Below are 15,689 nucleotides of genomic sequence, written 5' to 3' on the forward strand. Positions count from 1 at the left end.
CAATGCGTGGTCTCTGGGGAGCGTTCAGAATGACAGTGCCTGAGGTGAGTCCATCTGGCGAAGAACACCTAGTCTGACGGGCCCACCCTGAACCCGAGGCCCACTTTTGCCCACTTTTGCCCACCGCATCCCAGCTCTCTCTCCCCTGCTGTGTATCCTGACATCTTCACTCCATCTTCTTGCTCCAAGATTTGGCAGAATATTGCTGCTCCATGTCGAGCGAAAATACAGACTTTGGTAAGATTTGGCACCAACTTGTAGTAACCAAGTGGGAATCCTTTTTCTGTTTGTCCAAAGAAGTTCCTCCTTTAAGGAACTTAGGTCTGGATACTAAAAAAACTCAGTCCTTTATCCAAAGCCATGAATTTTGAGTAGGAGTGAGTTTCCTTGTTTTGACTGGTATCTACTAGCTGGCACACCCGAAATGGGATCCCGGACCATTTCTTCATTGTCAAGCCTCTACATATTGCACACACAGCCCTTTGTGCTCTTGCTCCCCCCTGCTTTCCTGGCGCCCCCATCCCTGGGTATTTCATACATACCCATCATGTCATCCCAGCCATACCCAACTGCTTTTAGTGCCTCACATGGCTTCTCCCTCCGTTCCCTTTCCTATTTCAAGACCATCCTAGAGTCTCCTCCTCTCGAATATTTTCTGACCCCCGCCCTGCCCTCACAGTGCGAGTTACAGCCACTCTCCCGTGCTCCCTTCCACACAGCACTGGTTACAGCTGCCTTGTCCGGCTCCTCCCCTAAAGATAATGGCAAGGACTGTAGGGGTAGAGGGTGGCTCCTGGCACGTAATAGGTGTGTAATGAATGTTTACCTGGTTTGCCTTCCCTGTGTTTCTTTCTCTAAAAATGTGTGTTATGAAATTTGGCCTTATTTCTTAGTCAGCATTAATACACATACACACACACATATGCAAGCACAATACTGCTCTTTGTTTTTTTCCAGTTAACAATATATCCTAGAAATCAGTTCATAGATTTTCCTCATTCTTCTTCCTCCTGCTCCTCCTCTTCCTCCTCTTCTTCTTATTGGTAAGTGTTATTGAAGTATAGTATACATTTGAAAGTGTGCATAAATACACCAACAGCTTGATGACTTTTTCCAAAATGAATAGATAGACCTATGTAACCAGTGCCCAGGTCAAGAAATAGAAGATTACCAGAATCCTCTGCCGCACCCCTTCTCCCCCATCCCAAGGATACCTGTTCCCTGACTTCTGACATTATAGATAAGTTGTTCCTATTCTAGGGCCTTATGTACATAAAATTATACCATCTCTGTCCTTCGGTGTCTTTGTCCATATGATGGAGACTCATCCATGTGGTTTCGTTTAGTTGTAGTTTATTCTGGTTCCTATACAGTATTCCAAGACTCAAATAGGTCACCATTTTTAATCTGTTCTGTAGATGCACTTCTGGGTTCTTTCTAGTTCGGGGCTATTTCGAGTGGTTCTTCATTCTTTTGTGTGGCCTCACAGTACTCCATGTGAATGGACAGCAGTTTAGTCCACCAGTCCCTTTTGGGTGGACATTCAGTTTTTTTCCCAGTGTTTTTCTCTTACAAATAATGTTGCACAAGATTTGAATGAACTCGTGCATTATAGTAAGGAAAATAAGAAACCAAACAGCTTTGTGAGGAGTGAGAGTACCAGAGAACATTTTTAGGGAAGAGCTAATCTGTTTGGCAGCTCTGCTCAGTTGGTAAACAGGAATTGCTGAACTTTTTGTAGAAACAGTTTAGTGGTTAACTCAATGTTTTAGAGTAGAGAGCTAGTAGAAGAGAATGAAATTGGGAACTAGTACAAGGAAAGCTTGAAATCCCATATCCATGCCATTTTGGGCATAGCTGAGTTCAGAAGGCTCAGCAGTTTGTTGTCCTGGCTCAGACATTTATTTATTCAAGTATTTATTGTGCATCTTGTCTTCTAGCCACCAGGGGCATAGATTTTGCCCTCCTGGAGCTCACATTCTAGAAGGAGATAACAATAGACAAGACAAATAAGAGGAAGTGTAGTATGTTAAATAGAAACATAAAGCAGGGAAGGCGGGTAGGGGTGCGTGCACACCTACATGTGTTTGTTGGAGTTAAGACATAGATTTTGAAAAGTGGTCAGGGAAGGAATGGCTTTCTATTTAGTTCTCTCTTTATTTTATTTTTAAATTTACGTTTATTTTTATTTTTGGCCACGCCTGCGGCACACACACGTTCCTAGGCCAAGGATTGACACAAGAGCCACGGCAGTGACATTGCTGAGTCCTTAACTGCTAGACCACCAGGGAACTCTCCTTTAATTCTCTTTTAGCTTACCAAGCCAGCTGTAACAAATATTGAAGATAGACATGTTTAGGATTTAAAAAAAATGTATGGACTCTTAAGTATATAGAATCTTTTCATTGTGTCTTTTCCTCTTGGGTTCATTGTGTCAATTATTTTGTTCATAATTCGGAATGTCGGAATTCATTATCTAGTGAGGAATTTTTTATGAGTCATAGTCATTTATTAATGGGTGTGTTCAAGTGGAAATCATGTTACCTGATTTGTAAGACGTTGGAGGCTGACTGGAATTCTAATGGAAAGGGGAGAGTATGTTTTCCTGTTAGGAGACCCAGGCAGTGCTTTGCTCCCGGAAACTCTCCAGTGAAAGCCATGGCCCAAGGCTGCTTACATTGACATCTGGACGGAAATTTCCAGTTATGTAAACCTGAATGGGGCTTATTTTTCTCAGCTGAGTTATGATCGTAAGAGACGCCCCAGTCTAGATATGGGAGCTGGATAATCATTATCATTTCTCACGAAAGTATAAAAAAGTTATTAGTAACCCTGAATTTGTAGTAAATGTTATTTTAGTATTTATCACACTGCATTATATTGTCTTCCTCTTCTTCTTCGGCCACACACACGGCATGTGGAAATTCCCAAGACTTGAACCTACACCACAGCAGTGGCTCAAGCTGCCACAGTGACAATACTGGATCCTTAAACCCACTGTGCCACAGGAGAACTCCTATACTTTCTCCTGTACCTTATTCTCTGTTATGCTCATCCTTGGCCCCCAGTGAACTAGTACTGTGTGTAAAAAAAATAAAAAGCAGGAGTTCCCTGGTGGCACAGGGGTTAAGGATCTGATGCTATCACTATTGAGGCTGTGGTTACAGCTGTGACTTGGGTTCAATCCCTGGCCCAGGAACTTCTGCGGGAAAGTCGATGGTGCTCAGTAGGTACTTGTTAACACAGTGGAGGATTTGACAGCCATGTGCCAATTAAAAAAAATTTTTTTTAGCTGTGACCCAGCCACAGTTGATCAGAACTATATGTATTGGACAGTACCGTTTTTCAAAGTAATGCTCATCAAAATGTTAACACCTAACCTCACCTCTCTTTTTTTGTGCTATTTTTGTGGTTTTTCTGTTTGTTTTGGGGGGGGTCTTTGGCCACAACTATAGCATGTGGAAGCTCCTGGGATCAAACCTGGGCCACAGTTGCAGCCTGTGCCACTGCTGCAGCAATGCCAGATCCTTAACCTGCTGTGCCACGTGGATACTCCCATTTCTGTCTGTTTTTTTACTTCACTAACCATGTGACCTTGGGTAAATGACTTCCAGAGGACTTGATGTCCTTATCTCAAATAAGGAATCAAGGTGGTATCTACTTACAAAGATGTGAATTTTAAATGAGATCAGTTAGATTGAAAGCAGCATGTGTGTGCATATATACTTCCTAGTTTAGGCCACAAAGAACTGTGGGCTAAATTTAGTTAGGACTTTTAATAGGGATACTTGTAGGTTCCTACAGTTTGATCTATATAACCAACTGCAGGAGCAGAGAATGGGAGAAAGGTAGCTTAGCAGTTAAAAAGATTGAGTATTTTGCCTTTACATGCTTCATGTGAATCAGCAGTTTGTAAACTACTGTTTACCAACAACATTCAGCAGTTATCAATTGATTATCTACCATGGTGATGGAAGTTTTAAATTCTATTAATATCTAAAACAATTTCCCAAAGTGAGTTCTGCAGAGACTCACTTGATGCTGCTAGGTATGTTAGTGGGGGAGGGGGGCTGGTTCGGGAAATGGCAAGTTAGATAATTCAGCATCTCTCTTGTAGGATTTCATTTGTTATTTTTAATTTTATGGCCGCGTCCGTGCCATATGGAAGTTCCCTGGTCAGGGACTGAATCCAGGCTGCAGTTGCGGCAGCGTCAGATCCTTTAACCCACTGCACCAGGCTGGGGATCAAACTTGCACCTCTGCAGCAACCTGATTCTTAACCCACTGTGCCACAGCGGGAATTCCTGTTGTAGGATTTCTTTCTGGCCTGGAGTTACTGTGCATTGTGCATCTCCAAGAGTTGACAGCTCTTTGGTAGCAGATGAAACAGTGCTGCTGATAGTTCTGCTTGTGGCTGAGCCCATCCGACTACACCTAGACCACTAGAGTGTGGGTACCAGTCTTTGTCAAGTGTAGACTACTGGGCTGGTGTCCAGAGGAGAGCAGCCAGGATGGGGAGTGAAGTCATGGTGATACCAAGCGGGACACACAAAGGAAGTGCAAGGCCAGGTTAGGTGGAGTAGAGCTGCAGGTGGAGGGAGGTTAAAAATGCCTGTCTTCTAATCTCTGAAGTGTGGGAAAGGGATTTGACTCTTTTATCAAAGGGCAGAATGAGAACCAGTGGGTAAAAGTGACTGGAAAACATTTTGGATCCAACCCAAAGTAGAATTTTCTTGTACATACTGACTCTGTGTTCTTAGAGGGTTTAGTTTTGGGGGAGGTATTGTATGAGGAGGTATTGAAAAGTGTTCATTAAAATTCCTTCCAACCCCAAGGCCATGAATTTGCGATTATTTTCTTTTGTTTGGCAAAGTTTACTTACTCAGCCTTTTTATTTTTTCAGACTTGTGCTAATGCCTATGGATAATTAGAAAAAGCATTAATAATACATGGTTTGTGTGAATTTGTTGGTTGAATGACAGAACTAACACATGAGACCATTGTTAGCAAACTGTAGACAAATAGGAACATAAAGCAAATTTTTGATCATCTTTAACAGGAACACAAGAATTGAAGAAGGGGGAATACTGGAGAAGTATGTAGACTGGGGTCAGAAGGATTAAAGAGATTTGCGTGGCAGAAAGGAGAGCAGAGCACTGCAGATCAGCAGATGCCCCGGGATGAAGGCAAGAGATGTAGAAGGCTTTTGAGAAGGAGCAGTGTGGGTAAATCTGTAATTAAGAAAGATCCATCTGGCAGCTTTACGTAGGAGATAAAGTTTGAGAGCTTTTTCCTTAAGAGCAATCATTTAAGCCACGTGGTGCTTTGAGGGACAAGTTGCGGCTAGAAGATGGATGAGCAAGTTTGTAAACCTAGCCGTTAGAGCCTAGGTACGCCTGGTTCAGATCCATCCCTCCGTGACCTTGGTGAAGCAAGGTGGAGAAACCGAAGCCTAGACGTTGACTCTAAATTGGATAGTGTTACTTGCCTCTTAGGCTATGAGGATTACATGAGATAAAGAATTGGGTAACGAAGTGCTGAATATTACTCACTGTTATTTATTACGTAGGTATTATGCATACCTCCCCTAGAGCAGTGGTTCTAGAAATGTGGTCCTCCGACCAGCTACTCTGGTAGCACTTGTGAGCTTTTTACAAATGCAGATTCATGGGTCCCACTCACTTACTGAATCAGAGTCTCCAGGGGGTATGGGTTTGGGGGCGGGGCTAGAAGCAGACTTCAAAAAGCTCTCTAAGCAGGAGGCAGGGAAAGATTTGGGAACTGCCCTAGAGGAATCCTAGAGTTGGAATTCAAGAACTAAGAAAGGGAGGGAATTTAAAAGGCAGGCTAACTGCAGTGCTTTTGCAGTAGAGAAGATCAAAAGCTCAGAGATGATGCACTTTGGGGGAAAAGGAGGTAGTGTATTTTTTTGCAGTGCCAAACTGACAGCTTTACACACAGTGTTCAATAAATATTTGTTTTTATATGATTGAATACGACTGGTTTAGTTTTATGTCGGAGATGGAAGATTTCAAGGGATATATACTATGTATAATACACATAATATATAGCCTAAGGGATAAAAGAATACTATAGAGCCACATTAGAAATATGATCCTGAATGAAGTTTAAATCTTAGGTTTAACTGATATTTATGGACTGCCTATCTACTGTGACTGGGTGCTGGGCTTTCTACTGTAGATAGAAAATGAGATGCTACTCTTGTTTGCAGAAGCTTCACAGAATTATCCTTTTTTAAGGATTTGAAGTTATTTTTTCCCCTGTAACTTCGTCTAGCAACGGAGTACTGTCCCTGAGCTATTCTCTGCTGATGCCAGAAGTTAAACATGCAGCTGTCTTCCAGTCACCACGAGGCCTAATCTGAGACTGCTCCCTCATTTCTGAAAGCATTCTGAACAGTGACTTCTTTATCATTTTACAGCTCTGGATATACCTTAGTGATGATTTGAAACCTTTGGAAAGATTTTATGCCCCTGTTTAATGTGGGGTTTGCCACATTGAGCGTTGTGCTGCTTAATCTGCTCGTCCCCACCCCCATCTCCAGTACTAGCGCCAAACACAGTAGCTTGCACTGAAGGAAATTGACTTCTAAGCTTCATCCATTTAGTCATTACTTACTGCCCGTTATGTGCAGGACACTGTGATAATAATGGTGAAAACAGTGTCCACAAAGTATCTTGTTGAAGAGCCAGGACGGCGAGGCGGTGTGAATTGAGCCTGGGGGAGTGGCCCAGGCTCCCTGTTGCATACCTGCCTGGGGCCTGGCTGGAAGTCAGCCAAGTGTTCCATGATCCCTAGCACACGGGACTTCAGGAAAACCCAGGGGAAGATCACTCTCCAAAGATGACAGAGATTGGGCAGTTAGTCTGAAAATCATTGATTAAGAATATGGTTTTTGTTTTGCTTTGTTTTTATTGAGATATAACTTGCGTATAACATTATTTTAGTTTCAGATGCACAACATACTATATTTTGTATTGTAAAGGGAATTTTATATATATATATGTATATATATATGTACATATACACACACACACACATGCACACACACACATATATATATTTTGTTTGTTTGTTTTGGCCACAGCGTGCAGTGGCTTGATGTGGAATCTCAGTTCCCAAACCAGGAAATGAACCTGGGTCTCGGCTGTGAAAGCACCAAGTCCTAACCACTCAACCACCAGGGAACTCCAGGGAATATGTTTTAACTGACACTTGGGCCAGGCTAGCTGCTCCTTTCCCGTTGCTTTGGACTTTGGGGCTGAGGTGGGTGGGTAGTGAGGACTGCCGACATTCTTTCATTATATTCTTTTTCTCTCCAAATACTGCAAAGTAGCTGGAGCCTCCGTCTGCCTCTTTCAAAAGATAGCAGGTCCCAACCTATATCTAAGTATTTCTAGAAAATAGGACAGCAGTGACTTCCTTTCTCTGAGGATAGCCATCAAGTATTAAGAATGTGAACTTAAGGAGAGCAGAGGTATTTTTCAAAATGTTTTAATTGATCCCTAAAGGTCACTCTGATCATGACAGTGCAAACACAGATTGGGTATTTAAAGACCTGGTAGAATGTGATTTTTTTAATTTACGGTTTTTCTAAAACTGCTGAAAACGGACAGAAACTCCCCTAAGTCTGCCTGGTTACCTGAGGAATATTGGTGTCCTGAAAATGTAGAACCCAATATGGAAAATGGAGTAGGCTTTTAGTGCTAAAAGGGGCTTCAAAAAGAGAAAAGAAAAGGTGCCCAAAGTTATGTGGGGTTTGGGGTGTGTTTTGCTTTAATGATTGTTTTTGAATCAACCTCTTTTCCCCTCTGCCTTTGTCTTCTGCAGTGAACACCTACCTCTTCATGATGCAAGCTCAAGGCATTCTGATCCGGGACAACATGAGGACAATCGGCGCTCAGGTTTACGAGCAGGTGGTTCGGAGTGCTTACGCCAAGAGGAACAGCAGCGTGAACGACTCAGGTATATATTTAATAAAGGGGTGGTCTGCTCAGAATGTCCCCTCCAGGAGAGGTAAATTTGGTTTGAATAATTATTGCTGATGAAAACAAAGCGGTTTGGCTGAGTCGTGGGTTATTACTAAAAGAAGCAGCTCTTGCAAGATGAATCCTTGTTCCTTTTGCTAATGGTCTATTAAGGGTGACTGGATAACTCCATTTTCACTCCTGATATGTTTCAGGGAGTCAGGGGGTGAAGAGTATCTTTCAAGATTCCCCCCCTTTTTTGTGTGTAGTTGCCCTAAGTGGGCAGATTGAGTATGTATCTTTAGGACATCAGTAAAACAGGAGCACCAAAAGCTGTTTCTGGAAATAATTTGATTTCAGAAAATGTATCCATAGAGCCAACGAGGAAAAGCACTTATTTTTAGGGCTTAACATTGTACGATTGGCTTGTAGTAGTGGTAGTGGTGTGTCCACGGGGTTTTCAAAGCTCATTGTTAATTCCACACGGGAATAGTCGCCCCAACTCTGTTCTTCCTTTGGACGCTACTTGAACTTGTTCAGCCCAGTAGGACTTGTTTAACCTTGTAGTTTATAAATGCTTTAGTTGCAGCTTAACAAATTTCCACTTCATAATCATCACGTAATCTGGGATGATTTCCACAGACTATAAAAGTGACTTCTAGAGAGTTCCCAACGTGGTGCAGCAGAAAGGAACCCGACTGGTATCCATGAAGACCTGGGTCCGATCCCTGGCCTCGCTCAGTGGGTTAAGATCTGATGTTGCTGTGAGCTGAGGTGTAGGTCACAGACATGGCTCGGATCCCATGTTGCTGGTGGCTGTGGTGGTGTAGGCTGGCAGCTGTAGCTCTGATTTGACCCCTAGCCTGGGAACTTCCGTATGCTGTGGGTGTGGCCCTAAAAAGCAAAACAACAACAACAAAAAAAGTGACTTCTAGAAGAAAAGTTGAATACATCACCTGGTTTAGCTTCCCTGATCAGGTGTGGTTTTCATCCTATGGCTTAATTCCAGCTTGTGCCTGAGTTTGGTGGCCAGACTCTTTTAGCTTTGGGAAAGCTTTTCAGACTATCACCTAAGCAGCCATGGTGCACCCAGGAGTGAACATTTTTTGCCTTGACCTTTGGAACTTTTACCTGTAGCTTTATTACCTTTTGACCACTAATTATAAAAAGAAGAAAAAAGAACCCCAAATTTAAATGGCTTGCGTAATGTTACATTGTAAGAACTTGTTCCTGAATTGTGGTGTTGACTTTAACTGTCTTTACAAAGGACTGTACATAGCAAGCTCTTCACCTTTGAGAGAAAGCTGTCTTTTTTATGTCTCTCTTTTTTTAACTCTTCCAAAAATCGAACACAGGAAGTATTTCCAGATGGTTAAAATGGGTCTGCCATGAGGCTTCTTCCGTCTCCAGCCAGGGATGGTTTTTATTTAGAAAATAGATCCCGAGATTTCATTTTGCTACACATTCATGATTTGCTTCTTTAACTGAGGACTAATGTGCTTTCCTTGTGGCTTCTTACTAACTTCACTCAAGCCTAGTATTATAAAATATGTGTATTTTAAAAAATTTGTTTCTAAGACCGTCCCTCTGTTCTTCTCTAGAAAGGTCTAAGGTTGTCCAGAGCTCACTGGAGGATGCGAAGTTGCTTTCTAAACCTTGCAAATGAAATTATTCTGTGGTGCTTGGGATCTTAATAGAAGTATTACCGCTGAAAGGAAAGTTAAATCCTGAGAAGAATTGACCACATCCTAATTTATCAGTCTGCCCTGCTGGCCAGTTTAGCAGCAACCAAGGACTATAGTTAGCAAACTGATAAACCTTGGTACTTCCTTTCTTCTTGTTTGCAAAAAGCAAGCGATCAACTTTTCAGAGCTTTTCAGCCAAGTTGTGGTCTCACAGGACAAGTTGCCTGAGCTTGGCACCCCCCTGCAGAGGAATCCCTGCAGTTCCCGAAGTCAAGGGAGAAGGCCGAGCACATTTTTGTTTCCTAATTCATCATGTGTGGTGTTCGGTTTTGCAAATCATCCCGTACACATTGTCTCACTTGACTCAGATAACGGCTCCATCGGGCAGGCAGGATTTTGTTAGCTTCCATTTTTCACAAGTACAAGTAATCTTGCGGTTGTTGGAATGGCTTGGTCATGTGACTTTCCCTCAACCCATCCCCAAACTGACTTCTGGTTGTGGAACGAAGCTTGAGAGTCCTCTGGCTGCCGAGCAGGGCTCTTTCCCCGTTTCACTCTGGTTAGGAGCACGTGTGCAGTCATGACATTTGCCCAGTCCAAGTATTCCTGCCTCTCCAAGGTCGGATGATGCTGCGGCTTCTCTGGGCAATTGGCGAGGGGGTCCATTTCCTCTCCACCTCAGAGGGCACGTGGAAGGTCTCTGTCCCCACACTGCCACTGGTCTTGCAACACATGATCACTCAGATTCCCTGAGGAGTTGTTGTTGTCCCTGGACACGGAGCAGGGAGTGAGTTGCCCCCTTGGAAGGCATATCCAGGGACCTGTTTTTTTATTTTTATTTTTTATTATAGTTGATTTACAATGTTCTGTCAATTTCTGCTGTACGGCAAAGTGACCCAGTTATATATTTATATACATTCTTTTTTTCACATTATCCTCCATCATGTTCCATCCAGGGACCCATTATTATTTGAATTTGCATATGTTTGTCCTCAAATTATCGTACACTAAAATAATCCTTCCCAGCATCACTCGGGCTGGAATAATCATCCATTTTGTGTGCCCACTAGCCACACCCGGTGGCACATGGAAGTACCTGGGCCAGGGATCGAACCTATACCACAGCAGTGACCTAAACCACTGCAGTGACAATGCCAGGTCCTTAACCTACTGCACCACAAGGAAATGCCGCATTTTGTGTTTAATGTGTCTATTTTCCTCATAAACTAGAAGTCTTTGCCATTGGGGCCTGTCTTATGAGTGAGAACGCATCTTCACACACTTGGCCCTGCGTATCCACAGTTTCTGAATTTGAGGAAACAATAGGTCAAAAATATTAATTAAAAAAAAATTCCAGAAGTTCCTCTTGTGGCGCAGTGGAAATGAATTCAACTAGGAACCGTGAGGTTTTGGGTTCGATCTCTGGCCTTGCTCAGTGGGTCAAGGATGTGGTGTTGCCGTGAGCTGTGGTGTAGGTCACAGACACGACTCGGATCCTGCGTTGCTGTGGTCTGGCATAGGCCGGCAGCTGTAACTCCAATTAGACCCCCAGCCTGGGAACTTCCACATGCCGTGGGTGTGGCTCTAAAAAGAAAAAAAAAAGAAAAAATTCCAGGAGTTCCCATCGTGGCTCAGTGGAAAATGAATCTGACTTGCATCCATGAGGATGCAGGTTCTATCCTTGGCCTCACTCAGAGGGTTAAGGATCCGGTGCTTCCATGAGCTGTGGTGTAGGTCACAAACATGGCTCAGATCTTACACTTTGCTTGCATTATCTCATGGACTCCTCGCAAGCACTCAGTAAGATAACTGCTCTGTACTTGTTTTAGGGATGAAGGGTTAAAGCACGCAGGAGTGGAGTTCCCGTTGTGGTGCAGTGGAAATGAATCCAACTAGGAACCATGGGGTTGCAGGTTCAGTCCCTGGCCTTGCTCAGTGGGTTAAGGAAACAGTGTTGCCGTGAGCTGTAGTGTAGGTTGCAGACGCGGGTTGGATCTGGCGTGGCTGTGGCTGTGGTGTAGGCCGGCCGCTGTTGCTCTGATTCGACCCCTAGCCTGGGAACCTCCATATGCCATGGGTATGGCCCTAAAAAAAAAAAAAAGGACAAAAGACAGAAAGAAAAAAAAAAAAGCACACAGGAGTTACAGGACCAGATGTATCAGCTGGGATTTGCTGTCCTCTGAATCCCAGCGGTGCCCTCATGGCTTTTGTCCTGTTGGTACCCCCAGTACCTTGTACCCTGCCTATCACTTAGGAGACGCAAAGTGAATGATTTTTGAGTGTGTGCCTGGATAGATTTAACAAGAAAACCCACTTTAAGTATTGTAACCTAGTTCTGAGATTACCATCCTGATTGGCTTCTATGTTATTGGCACATCCTTGGTGAGTAAGTGTTAAAGAGGAAACATCATTTCATTGGAAGTTATCCGGTAAAAACTTTTTATTCATTTCAGAGCGATTTTTGGCCTTGCACAGAGTATTTTGGCCCTATAGCTGCTGAGATAGCTAGGTGGCCATCCCCTCTGACCCAGCCACTCCCGCCAGGAACACTGTGGGCTTGGAAAGAGTAGCCTGGACCGAACTAGTCCCTGAGTTGTGGCCCCACCTGGGGGAAGTGCCGTGGCACACACTCATCCTCAGAGGCCTTCATGAGGTCACTAAAGCTTAGTGTGTCTTTTAAGTGTGATGGCTTGCTTGATCCTTGACAGCTAAAATGGTTACTGTCTATTAGTGCGTACTTTGAGGGATCAGAACTGTAACCTTGAAAATAAGCCTGAAGTAATGACCTAGAGAAGCTTTGTGTCACTAAAAGCCACTGGTTTGTGGAGTTCCTTTTGTGGCTCAGTGGGTTATGAACCCAACTAGTATCCATAAGGATGTGGGTTCAATCCCTGGCCTCACTTATTGGGTTAAGGATCTGGTGTTGCCGTGAGCTGTGGTGTAGGTTGTAGACACAGCTCAGATCCTGCATTATTGTGGCTGTGACTGTGGTGTGGGCCAGCAGCTGCAGCTCTGATTCTACCCCTAGCCTGGAAACCTCCATATGCTGTGGGTGTGGCCCTAAAAAGACAAAAATAGCGTAAAATAAATAAAATAAGATAAAATATAATAGTCATGGACCCAGTCCAGCCACTTGGTTGTGTAGCTGAAGTGGCATTTCTCTTTCTTAAATATGAATATGCAGGTGCCCTTCTACCCGGTCACTGTTACCCAGAGGGAGACTTCTTTGCTCTGCATATGTGTGCACAGGCACACAAACCTCCCCACACTGATGGCCCAGTCCCCTTCTGGTCACATACTCAGAAAAATGTTCTGTTGCCAACATCCTTCAAAACAGGTGTTGTCATAGACAAATAAAACAGAGAGTCACTGCCAGTATACTTTGTAATACAGTCAGTGAGGTAGGTGTTCTTAACCTTTCTCTCTGCTTTTTAGACGCTGGGTTTCATATCTGCTCCCCCAGCAGGCAGTCTTTTTTTTTTTAACTCTTGCTACTCTTTTTTTAATTTTTTTTTATTTTTCAGGGCTGCACTCAAGGCTTATGGAGGTTCCCAGGCCAGGGGTCAAATCGAAGCTACATCTGCCAGCCGCAGCTACAGCGACTCGTCTCATCTGTGACCTACCCCACAGCTCACAGCAAACGCCGGATCCCCAACCCACTGAGCGAGGCCAGGGATCAAACCCACATCCTCATGGATACTAGTCAGATTCGTTTTCACTGAGCCACGACGGGAACTCCCTTAAGCGTGCTATTCTTGAAGAATGCGAATTCTTTGTATTTTACAAATGTTTGTCCTGATGACATCTTTCTAGTATAAATAAGTCTCTATCTTTTTCACGCAGAGAGTCAAGTGTTTGGCCTTTTCTCAGTAGGAGGAGAAGGTGGTGATTCCTGCTGGAATCTGTTGGTCAGTGCTTCTCAGTCCCTGCTCAACTGGATTTGGTAACACAAGGGAGAAAGCCGAATTTTGCCATCACTGCATATTGGGGTAGCCAGGTTAACCTGAATGCGTGTTGGACTTCCCCCAACAGCTTTACCAAGACTGATGCCTGCACCCCACCTCTAGAGGTTCTTATTTCGTGAGTCTGGGATATAGCCCAGGCATCAGGATGTTTAAAACTTCCCAGTTGATTCGAACGGGCAGCCAGGGCTGCTGACCACTGGTGTAAAATGAAGGTCAAGCAGGCCCTTTGAATCTGGAGATAGGAGAGGCGTCTGTTGTCTTCCCACATTATAAACGTAAAAGCAGCTGCCTTTGCCTCGCATCTACTTCCCTTGCTAGAAGAACACATCCTGATTTGACATAGATTAGGTTTAAAATCAGAAAGTAAAACCATGGCCGTAGACCTTCAGCAGGCTGGCTTTTTCTCTCAGCAGTTCCCTCATTCAGTAGGGTCGTGCTTGATAAAGAAGACTTAAGAAATTGGTGTGTGGAAGCCTGAGGAGAGTACACAGCATTGTCCGCCCATTCTGGGTGACCAGAGAGACCTTGGGCCGGTTTTCCCCAGGCCATGAGCAATTACTTTCTTCTGCCTCTTCCACGTTAAAAGGCTCCTACTGATGATGAGAAAGTATATTTTATTTAAATTTTTTTTTTTTTTTGTCCTTTGTCTTTTTGTTGTTGTTGCTGTTGTTGTTGTTGCTATTTCTTGGGCCGCTCCCAAGGCATATGGAAGTTCCCAGGCTAGGGGTCGAATCGGAGCTGTAGCCATCGGCCTACACCAGAGCCACAGCAACTCAGGATCCGAGCCGCGTCTGCAACCTACACCACAGCTCATGGCAAGCCGGATCGTTAACCCACTGAGCAAGGGCAGGGACCGAACCCGCAACCTCATGGTTCCTAGTCGGATTCGTTAACCACTGCGCCACGACGGGAACTCCTATTTAAATGTTTATGTAGAGGATTTAAATTTAGGAATGAGGAAATGAGGTTGGGGGTTCTCCAAGGTGTAGGGCAAAATTATTGAGGACTTTGACTCAGAAGTTGTGTATTTGAGGTTTTCTTTGTTTCTTTTTTTAAATGACATTATTAATTTAGTAATCAGGAAAAAAAAAGTGTTGTTTTGTTTCATGCTAGCTGCTACCAGGGTTATTATATATTATATATATATCTATATATATAGATATATATATATCAGTGTTGGAAAGAAGTAGAAAGGAATTTATCTGTGTCTTCAAACAGAGCCTCAAAGTGGGGTTATTATTAAGATTATCAGAAAGTGTCTTGTCTTCTCTCCCACTTGTTTTTTTAGCTTCTTGTTTCCTGCTTAGGTTGTAGTTGTAAGACTTGGTTCTGTCTTTGCCTGGAATTATTATTCTGATTTGGTTGATTTGCTTATGAAAATGCTTACTGTAATACCTCTGGGAATTTTTTTGCCTTGTAGGCAAATGTAATTACTGTAATGCTGTTTCTAACCAGCTTCTCCTTCTACGCGCCTGCACATCACAAATATACGTATTCTAGTACACACGAAAAAACTTACAAATTTTTTCTTAAAGAGAATCATTTTATGGACAAAAAAATATGTGTGTATGTATAATTAAGAAGCAAAATCAGAATCATCCAGAGTAATGATTAGTATTGGAGGTTCTTGACAGCTTTTTGAAGTATTAATACCTCAGAAAGGGTTCCACTTAGGATAGGTTTGCATGTGTGAACTGAGGACTTGGGGCTGCCTTCTGTGTACATGTGATTTTACCTTTAGTGTTCATGCTGACTAGGTTTATATCTTTATCTAAATGTGAGCTTATTGGTTTTCAGGAAAGTTACAACTAAAAAGGACAGGAAACGTTCTGTTCTTTCCTCTCCTGTTAAGCGACTTGAAACGCTCTTCAAGTTACTTACTTCTCATTGAGTTTTGTCCTCTGCGTACTTGTCGTGTAGGTAACCATGTGTCTGTATAAGCCATTCGATTCTTGGAAATGCTCTCATAGCGCTTTTTAAAAAATACCTGAGGAGTTCCCTGGTGGCCTAGCAGGTCCAGCATTGTCACTGCTGTGGCTTTATTCCTATGG

General features: G+C 43.3%; 1 protein-coding gene across 1 annotated transcript in view; it reads left to right on the forward strand.

Moving 5' to 3' along the window:
- Window positions 1–15,689, forward strand: part of B4GALT5 (beta-1,4-galactosyltransferase 5) — a 74,803-nt gene that overhangs the window by 43,770 nt on the left and 15,344 nt on the right. Inside the window, exon 2 of the mRNA XM_047770895.1 lies at window positions 7,852–7,986. Coding sequence (XP_047626851.1) covers window positions 7,852–7,986 — 135 coding nt within the window. The remainder of the gene's footprint in view (window positions 1–7,851; window positions 7,987–15,689) is intronic.

Source organism: Phacochoerus africanus, chromosome 3, assembly GCF_016906955.1.
Source record: "Phacochoerus africanus isolate WHEZ1 chromosome 3, ROS_Pafr_v1, whole genome shotgun sequence".
In the NCBI taxonomy this organism is placed as follows: domain Eukaryota; kingdom Metazoa; phylum Chordata; class Mammalia; order Artiodactyla; family Suidae; genus Phacochoerus; species Phacochoerus africanus.